The sequence below is a fragment of the Malus sylvestris genome, chromosome 11 (assembly GCF_916048215.2).
Source record: "Malus sylvestris chromosome 11, drMalSylv7.2, whole genome shotgun sequence".
Lineage (NCBI taxonomy): Eukaryota > Viridiplantae > Streptophyta > Magnoliopsida > Rosales > Rosaceae > Malus > Malus sylvestris.
The window spans coordinates 11,262,495-11,273,179 of NC_062270.1; the positions used below are offsets into that span (position 1 = coordinate 11,262,495).

The window sequence follows — 10,685 nt, forward strand, 5'->3', positions numbered from 1 at the left end:
GCTTTCGTAAAATTTGATTTTTACTCAAAGAAAAGCAATTGCGATGGCGCATTAGCCTAAACCAAACAAACAAAAAAATGGAAGGCTTCATCCTAATTCAATTGATTTACAGCATGCTGAGTGTCTAATTTCATACCAAGTCTGTGTTGTAGACCTGAACCGACTTTCCATCATTCCAAAGTACTCGCTTGTTCTGCAGCCAGTGTAGGCAAGATGGCCATAGCCTCACCGTCGATGACGGTAGCACCATTCTTGAAGCATGCCGTCTTGAATTTCACTCTGAACCAAACATTCAAAAACCAGTCAAGTCGGTCTCTGTTTAAGTTATACGAACTGTAGAAGAAGTGCTTTGGCAAAGAATGAGGTGGCTTACAGATATCTGTTCTTCTGTTCTCTTATGTTAGTTGCTTGTACCTCACCAACTATCTCTTCTCCAATATAGACAGGCAACCTGAAATGCAAGCTTTGGGAAACATATATAGCGCCGGGCTGGAAACACCACAACAAAATCAAGGAATTAGAACTTCGGTTCTCAACAAATGCAGCCGAAAAAGAAAATTTTCAGCAATAAATGTAGGAAATGTTCCATGCCGAAGAGCCAATGACAGGAATTTTTAGGAACCATGTGATCACTGTATATTACAAATGAACCAAATCGACGAGTCATGAGAAGGGAGGATAAAATTATGGAGCATCATACTTACAAAATGAGAAGATATGATCTTGGGGAACAGGGCAGCAACAAGCATCCCGTGAACCAGTCGATCTTCAAATCCAGCATTTCGAGCAGCCTCGGAATCTAAATGCAGAGGGTTAGAGTCATGACTCACTTTTGAGTACTCCAAAACATCTTCATTGGTGAATACTCTATTTTGCTTCAATGTATCTCCACTTCTAAGAAAACCAGCTGCTGCTGATGAAAAACCTCTCAAAGAAAGTAGGTTGACTGAGAGTAAGTTCCGGCCAAGCATAACTGTAACCGTTTCTAAACGCTGTCCGACAGAGTATCAACCCGATGAAACTACGTTGATTTTACGCCTTACCAGAATAGCATTGTCCTCTCCATAGAAAATACAGGTTTGAATGTCTTCTAATCTACTTGCAGTGTATGCTCACCACCTGCACCATCAATCTGCAATTCACACAATGTTTCAGGATCATGGGCAATTTTTTTTTTGCATAAATTGCTAGGCTGAAGTGAAAGCCTTCATTTTTTGCGCACATAATTCCCAAGTTGCTTGTACGAGGCATTGTAACAAACACTTGGTGGGCATAAATTTCAACAAAACAAAGGTACACACAGTGATCAAATTGTTCGTTAGGATCCACCCGCGAGATTCCAATTCGACACAGATATGATTTATGCTAGTCGAAAACTAAATTGTTGCAAAAATAAAATCTCCATGCAGAATATTACCTGATATTGGCCGCAATAATAATAATGCATCGCTGCGGTCTTTGTTTTTTTTTTTGGAGTACAGGGAGGGAGAGAATTAAAGTAAACGTAACCAGCAAATGGGCTGCTACTTGTATTTATTTTTTTATTTGTTTTTTATTTTTTATTTTTTTAGTTGTCATTACCAACAAAGCAAACGTATACAAAGAGAGGCCTAATTACAATTAAACATAGAACTGAAACATGGACCCCAAAACAAAAAGGCCCAACCCAAAGTTTCAGCGCGTAAAAACAGGAGGCCCAAAAACCCCTTGGAAATCGGTTGACACTGTGAGATTCATGTGTTGCATCTTAGAGTTGTTGATAGCCGTTATAACTGGCACGTAAGGAGGCGTCTACGGCTTTAGGATAGTGACAACATGCATCTATTAATATCACAGGCCAAATCATTTTTTATCTTTTCCTTTTTACTGCTTTATTTATTGATATATGTGTTTAATGCATTTGGGTATTGTCCAATTGATTGAATTTACATGCGTATTATGATCATAATCATTTAAATTATCCAACAACTAAAACCGTAAATTGCATCTCTACTGTCGTGGAAAACCCTATGAATTTGTATGTGTTGTTATTTTGGTTGTGTGATCAATCATCGCAATTTATTAATTTCGTAATTTAACAAAAATGTGTTTGCATGTATATGCATCGATTATCTATAATATGTATCTCTATGGTGTTTCGTGATTGAGTTAGGCGGGTGATGATTAAAACATATTTTGCCTACATTGCTTGATTATCTCATATTATTGAGATGGTGATAAAACTCAAATGTATCTGAGTCTTCTGAGGTCGTCCTTCCTCTTACTGGGAAAAACAAGCTTTATTTTTTATGTTATTTTAATATTTGGGTCAAATGAAAGAAACTTGTATTACAATACAGACCATGTCTTTTCATACGGATTTTCTATTCGTTTTATAGGAATAAAGTCTACATAGAAATATTTTAAATTAGGGTTCTTACAGGTTGAATTAAAATTCAATATTCTTTGTGCTTTCATGCTTGTGTAATTGTTTTCTTGGTAACTCCGATGACTTAGCATTGTGGTTTAAATGATTGAGATTAGGGGTTTGCATCTAGAATTACTTGGAAGAAAAAAAAAATTCCTTCTGAACTCGTCACTTTTCCCGCCTGGTAAATATCCTCTTTACTGCTTTATTTATTTATATATGTGTTTGATGCATTTGGGTATTATCTAATTGATTGAATTTACATGCATATTATGATCATAATCATTCATATTATCCAACATCTACATATTCCTAGAAAGTTGCAAAAAGCAGTGAAAAGAAACGGTTGCAAAGGTGGAAAATTGTGGGATTGAGAGATGTCGAAACCATTGGAGAGAGGACGAAAATGGGTTGAAGAGAATCATGGACGTGAAAAAACAGCAGAGGGAAGAGGAAAATGAAGGTCGGAATCGAGCGGCGCGTTGTTTAGTAAGGCTGGGTTCGGTTCGGAATGGTTTGGTTTTTGCCAAAATCGAAACCGAACCGAAATTTCGGTTTGGTTTAATTTTTTTTCGATTTTTTCGGTTCGGTTTCGACCCGGTTCGGTTTTTTTTTTTTTTATCCTCCCGTTCTTCGTCTTCTTCTTCAATAGCAAAAAGAATTCTAAATTGCCGAAAACATTGAATACATTCTTCAATCAGTTCTCAAATGCACTTAATAAGATACCTTAAAACAAACATATGCAACTGGTTGTTGGCAAATTACATCTAAACCAATCAAGAAATTTAAGTGCACCATCGCTAAACATATGAGATTTAAGCTGCTCATCAGCAATTAAACAACAATCCTTGCATTTCTTAATTTCCAAGTGAATCAAATTACATTCAAGAAATTTGAATTATGCATTATAGCTGACATCTACCATTTCACCCTTCTACTACCATGCACAATCAAGAAAAGCAAAACAGGTGCAGCATAAAAACCCATAAATCGACAAATAAATAAGAGAGATTAGGGATCTTTGGTGAAGGGAGGGTTGCTGCGGGTTATGGAGAAGAGGGTAATACTTACGGATTGTAACCACAGTTGGAGCATTTGAACTAAAACAAGAAAAACCCAACAGTAGAAAAACTATTTCATAAACCACAAACAGAAAACTCCTAATTTACCAAATTAAAATCAACCAACAACACAACACAAAAACACAACCAAATTAAAATCAACCAAAACGAAAAAAATAAATCTTTTTTTTAATTAATAGTTAAAATAAGGAAGAGATTGAACCGATTTGAACTCCCTCAGCCATCCTCCTCTGCTTCCAAATCGAAAGGGACGACGGAAAATTATGATTTGGAAGAAGGAATCCGTGAGGAGAACAGGAGAAGACTGAAGAGAGAGTGATTTGGAGGGAGAGAGAGAGAGAGAGAGAGTGAGAGTGAGGAAGCAGAGAGATAGGAAGAAAGTAGCATAGGGGAGAGAGAGAGTGTGTACGAGAAAAGGTGAAAACTGAAATGGAAGAGAGAGTGACGGCTAGGGTTTGTAAACCTAAGAAATTTTATAAAAGCATTACATATTAGAAACCTATCAATATATTACTGGTTATAACATCACAAGCCCAGAGTTAAGTTGTCTTGAAACAACCATCCCCAACCTGTAGGTCAAGGGTTCAAACCCTGACGCCAACACATTTTTTAGTATTTATGTATAAATTATTTTTTTTCGGTTCGGTTTGGTTTTTTTTTTTGTTCGATTTTTTTCGGCTTCAGTTTGGTTTGGTTTTCGATTTTTTTCGGTTTTCGGTTTTTTGAACCCACCCCTACTGTTTAGCTCCAGTTTGGATAATTTCTCAAATGGTTAAATAATTAGGAAAACTAATGAAAATGACTTGAAAACTTTGAGTTTTAACGATAAGGATAAAATAAAGGGTAAAGTGAATAGTACCAGGATTGACTTTTTAGTGTAAAAATGTGGTTTTTCGTTAAAGTGAATAATACCGGGAGTTTTTCGTTAAAGTTCCCATAATAATTTCTTACGACCAATACCGCTTTGACAACGTTGGGTTGAAAGATGTAAAAACAATTTTTTTTTTAAGGATAGGTTGGTTTTTCAATTCATATTTTCAAGTACCATTTATCCAATGAGGATCCTCTTCGTGAGGATTCTGGAGAGTCTTAAATCGTGTCCGTTCATCGTACATTGTACGGTCAGAGATCATTCTAAATATTTTATTTTAAATTAAATATGAATAGTACCTGAAGAAAAATGACCACACGATATACGATGAACGGACATGATTTGAGGATCCTCATGATCCTTACAAAGAGGATCCTCTTGGCTCTTTGTCAACTAAAAACCAAGAAAAATACTATTATATTCTTCCCTGAATAATTAAAAAATAATAATAATCTATCATCTAATTTCATAAAATCTATCGTTTGACAAAAAAATAGTATCAAAATAAAATTATGAGCATTAAAGTAATTTCGCACAAAAATATTTTGCTATTGTTTTTTAGGAAAACTAATGAAAATGGCTTGAAAACTTTGAGTTTTAACGATAAGGACAAAATAAAAGGTAAAGTGAATAATATCATGTTTGACTTTTTAGTGTAAAAATGTGGTTTTTCATTAAAGTGAACAGTAACGCGGATTTTTCGTTAAAACTCCCTTTTTTTTTCTTTCCTAACCCACATGTCAACAAAACATATATATATATTAAAATAAATAAAAATAAAAATTCCCATATTCTCTCTTTCACGTTTGTCTCCAACTTATCTTTCTTCCATGTACTGTTTTACTTTTAAATTTTTTATGTGTGGCCTTCATCTAGTGCTAATTTATAAATACTTTAGTATAAGTGCTTTATGCAAAAAGCAAGCTCAAATGGATCCTTAATGTCTGAGATGTTGAATACTGGAAAATAGTTTGCATTGGGAATCTTGGGATGATATTAGAGCCAAGCCAAGTTCCACTAGGCATCTTGGTTGTTCTCCGATTGGCTAGAGCTCGTAATAGTAGTTACTAGCAAAAATGCCCTCGCGTTGCTGCGGGACTTGAATGCACCAGCCTTAACCACATGAATAAGACATTTAACCTAAAAAAATAAATTCAACATAATCATGAACGAACAAAATGGATAGATGAGTAAAATGTGTCGGTAAGATGAGCAATTAGGGTTTTATAAACATTCAACCGAGCTGTTTACAAAAGATACAGTTGCAAAAAATGCTCTGTTTCTTGAGAAACATAAGCAACATGCATTTAACACTTATATTGCCTTTCAAGTTAAGATAGCAAAATATACGTCCAGCAGGCCAGACACGTGTTTTAACAGCTAAACAAAAAAGCAAAAAAAGTGTGTTGTTCTTGTTTCAACAGCTAATCTTTCAAGCACTAATGGAATGATAATATATGAGATCCTATTTGTTTTTTATTGACTGATGCTTCAACATCATCCACCTAATTCATAGCACACATCCATAGATACCTGAGAACGCTTATTCTCACCACCATTGTGTTGTTATTTTAGTATGTTTTTTCACTAAGAAGAAAAGGAAAGAGCATCACGAAAAACACTAACAATTTCAACTCTAAAATGTCACCTTATTCCTATAACCCACCTCAATCAACAACAAAAAAAGAAAAATAATTGATCCCTCCAAGCTTTTCATCTTTTACATCAACAAACACTAAAACTGGGCAGCTTGGTATATCAACAGAAGGTTTACCATCCAGATCATGCTTAAGCAATTCATCAGGTATATACATCTACTTCAAGACACGTTTGGACCTACAATTTGATCCGTAGTATTCTTATGGCATGTAAAACTAATTTTGGGGAACCAAATCTTAGCAAACCAAACAAAACAAAACCCCAAATCAATTAAAAAAAAATTAGGCCAAAAGAACCCACACCTAACAAAACCCTAGATTCGCTCAAAAAGAGATTTATCTTATTTTAGCTAAATGAATTCCAACTGGCCACAAACCAAAGCCTTGACCAAAATGAATTGCACTTAAGTGTCAACCAAATTTGCAAACATTTAAAAGTTCTTCGATTTTCACACACCAAAAAAACATATCAAATTAAAAAACCAATGCAATGTTAGTGAAATAAACTCGCACGGTATTTTAAGTTGTAAAACAATCACCTTGCAAATGAATAGGCATATCTGATTCTTCCAAATCCTTTCACCTCGATCCTAGAATTCGTCCCCCGTGTCATCACAAAAACATGTAAAAAATCCAAGAAAATCAAATGCTATAAACACCAAATTCCAAATTTGCAGTCAAAACCAAATTCCAAACGATGATTGTATGCATATCTGAGCCATAAGGGAACCAAATTTAAAGAATTATTTGGAGATGAAAAGCCTAATGTAAACCCTAATAAAGTTTATAAATTTTATAATAATCCTCCGATGTGGGACAACATGAAGACCCTATTGTCGAGTTGTGTTTGTATTCCGTTCCAAGGACTGTGTAACTAACAAATCAGGGCTCAAAAATTTAGATTTATCTTTCAGAGGAAGAGAGAGAGTGTTACAGTGACAATGGCAGTGAGAGCTAAGAAATAGGAATCCATGACTCTTCCCATGGAAATTGTTCTGGATTGTTGCTCTTGAATAAAAAAACTATCTGCTTTGCTTTCAGCTGCTGAGTTATCAAAAGTGGAAAGGAAGCCCTTCGAAAATTCAATACAACTGGAAAATTTTATTTGCTGCAGTTTAGCACCGTTAGATTCCAAGTAAATCATACTATTTTAACAATTCTCAATTTTAACACTGTAATGCCGATTTGGCAAACTAATTCTGCGCAAAAATAATATTTCGAGGATTCATAAGAATGCGGGATTGAAAGAAGAGTGCATTGTCTTGAAATAAAAGTAACTGCAAAGGAAATTAACAGTTTGCATCATTGAATCGAACTAAAAACATAGTAATGCCATTAAATCTCTCCTCTTAGAATTACATATCATTGTTTATATGGTTTGCTGTAAATAGTAGAATTCAACTAATACTTTCAATAAGAACAACTGAAGGCATCTAAATGGTAATATTGTTAATTACCAGTCAATTTCTATTAACTAAAAACACTACACATATCAACATTAAATAAAAAGCAATTTATTTGAAAGCTAAATTTTCCACTTACAATTGATGTCAGTGTCCAGTTTGCCATTGCAAAACCTTCCAGTAGGTTGATGGTTCACAAAGTTCCTTCCATAAGGAGGGTAATCAACATTTCAGTGTCTGCCAACCACCGCCGTACATCCAAAGCCCCCATCTGCAGCAACCTAAACCGACCAAAATCCAAAATCCTGAAATTCCCAAACACAATAAATCCAATAGCAATTCTGAGACTTTCAAATATAAGGAGATGGACCAACACAGAGAGAAAAGACTTAAATTTACAGCAAGATGAAAGCTTTTTCAAATTTGAGGGCCAAATCTAATGAAATTTAGCAAAATGACCAAACAGATGTGGAATCTTTTGCATCCCTGGGAATTCTGGATTAGGGTCTTACGGAGATGAAGATATAAGCAATGTCTATAGGGATTTTAATTTGGTAATTGTTCTTTTATTCTTGAAGAGATGCTAGAGTAAAAATTTCAAAGACTAATTCTAAAGTTTTCTCAAATAAATAAATGTAGGCTGAATGGTTCATTGCTATTGAGAAAAGAAAACACCTTAACAAAGTGGAAGCACTCTTATTGTGTGTTAAGAATTTTTTATTATTGGAAGCCCATGATATACAATCATGAGCTCTACGTAAAGAAACATTGGAATTGTCATGAGAAAAAAATCAATAACCAACCACATGACCACAATTTAAGCCTCACCTTACTTGCTAATTGTGGGGTTTTAAAGCTAGAAGCCCATTAAACATTGACAGACACCAGACTCCCCAATGATGCAAATTTCTATTGCATATCTGACCAAAACAACATTCACACAGAATGTCCACTTAGAAGCGTACTTCCTACAACCAATTTTAAAACATGCATAGAAATTTTGCATGTTTGATTTCTGAAAAACAACCAGTATCTAAGCTAGTAGAACTTTGGAAATGCTTGACAAAAGAATACGTATAGGGTGGACACACACACACACACACACACATATATATATATATATATAGGGTGGACACACACACACACACACACACACACACACACACACACATATATATATATATATATATATATATATATATATATATATATATCTGTGTGTGTGTGTGTCCAACTGTCCATAAATTCCTTACCACATCAACCTTGACCCATTGGAATCTATAAATTTGAATTTGTTTAAATTCCCATGGCTACACTTCTTTACAAACACTTATTAGCTGCTAATAATTAAACTGACCAACTATGATTACTGTGATGAGTTGTAGGATACAAATGTGTGATATAATTCTGTTTGTTTAGTAAAACTATTACACAGCTAATGTTTCACTCGCCTCTCTTTTCCTTCCAATAATGATTGATACAAAACGGGCATTTTTCATTGGGAATCAAGGATTGCAACATTAATATTATCAATGATCGACAATGTAAATTGACCCAAATAAAAGGATAGTCCACATTAAAATATGTTAGACTTAAAACATTCTTCTACATCCACCAAAACGTTTTAAATCCTCTAAAATTATATCGTGGTCAAATACATTTGAATTTTCATAAGCTTTATGCTGTTAAAAGTTTAAAATCAGATAATAAAAAATAAGCAAGCACATGATAGGAAGTCAATGAAACCTGCAATGTCAAATCCCGAGTCAGCAGCACGTTTCTTGCAATGGTTCACGTGGCTACCTCAAAATAGGTTGACATTTAAGCTTCATTATGAATGGAAAGATTAATAGATGATAATTAAGAAGGATCAAGAAAAACCAAAAAGCCAATGAACTGATGAAAGAGCGAAAAAGAGAAACAAAAAACCTCAATTAAGCAATTAAATGGAGTATTACTCGTTAGAGCTGGATAAGTACCCAGTTCCTCAAAAGAGTGAACTGATGAGAGTGCAGAGAAACGAATGATTGAGAAATTCAAGCTCTGAGCTCAAAGTTGGGGCTTCCACTTTCCAACTGGGGAAGAAATAACAGACGAAACACACAGAGCCAATCCACCTAAAATATTAATCAAATGGGTTTTCTTCTAATTCAAAATTTGGACCACCCAAATTCCAATGAAGCAATAACCATTCAAAATTCCAACAGATTGAAGCCCTCACAGACTACAAATCATCAATACCCAGCAGTAAAAATATTGAAAACAGTAATAATGAAGGAAACAGAAATTAAAGATGCGAGCCATTCTCTAAATCTCAGACACCAATCCAAATTACCAGTAACCAATATATAGAAAAGATTGAGTTTTTTTTTGTATCATTCAATAAGGATCCTATATCTACCAAGCGCAATGGTGCTCTAGGATTCATATACCCGATCACCATGATCAATCAACACACAGGAGTACCAATTAAGAAAGAAACTGCCATAGTAGTTATCATAATCACCTCCGTCACGGAAAAACCCTGTCTCATGTGGTTGGGAATTATAAGAACCTGCACTATCTGGTACTCTGGCCTAGAAGGAGTGGCCCCTTGCTTTTGCAGCCTGCGTCAGATTCTTCATCAAGTATCGGTCAGAACACTGCACCAAACCAGGTTGAATCAGAGAACTACTTCAAAGTTCAGATAGAAGTAAAAAATCAAATGAGCTATAGGCTTAAGGTCATAACCATAGATGAATGAAGGGCTATTAACTTAACATTTAGAAATAACCGTCAGTCCCTACCTATTATGCATGCCACTAATGAAAGGAGGGATCACCATTTATTAAGGTACCTGGAATTCACCAATACCAGGATATTTCCAACCATGCCGTTCAGGATAAGGATACCGTAGCTCTCCACAGGGACCTACTCCAACTTCAATTTCTGATTTTATTCCTTCCTAAAAAAACTCATGAAATTCAACTCCGAAGCTCCTCATGTAGTCGAAGTAAACCTGCATTGGTTCCATTATAATATAACAAAATAGAAACTCTCAGCATTAAACAGTAAGAATGCATAGGGTCTGATTCTTAGATCATAGAAAATGAAAATTCTTCCATTTTCTGCCAAGTCTCACTGATTAAAACTTTCACCCAAAAAAACACTCTATCTCTCTGATCAAACTAAAACTCCAAAACCAATTCAATGGTTGATTCAACAGGTTTATACTATAAAGAAAATAACCATACAGTATGGATACCTAGTCTTTTTTTTATGGAA

At 34.8% G+C, this 10,685-nt stretch overlaps 1 protein-coding gene across 1 annotated transcript; it reads right to left on the bottom strand.

Annotated features, from left to right (window-relative positions):
* Positions 1-2: 2 nt before the first annotated feature.
* Positions 3-1,574, bottom strand: LOC126589654 (uncharacterized). The gene is made up of 4 exons (XM_050255020.1): positions 1,418-1,574; positions 705-1,132; positions 374-489; positions 3-279 (listed from the first exon to the last, which is right to left on the bottom strand). Exons 2-4 carry the CDS (start codon positions 969-971, stop codon positions 171-173), a joined length of 492 nt encoding a protein of 163 aa, XP_050110977.1. The 5' UTR covers positions 972-1,132; positions 1,418-1,574; the 3' UTR covers positions 3-170.
* Between the last annotated feature and the right edge of the window lie 9,111 nt (positions 1,575-10,685).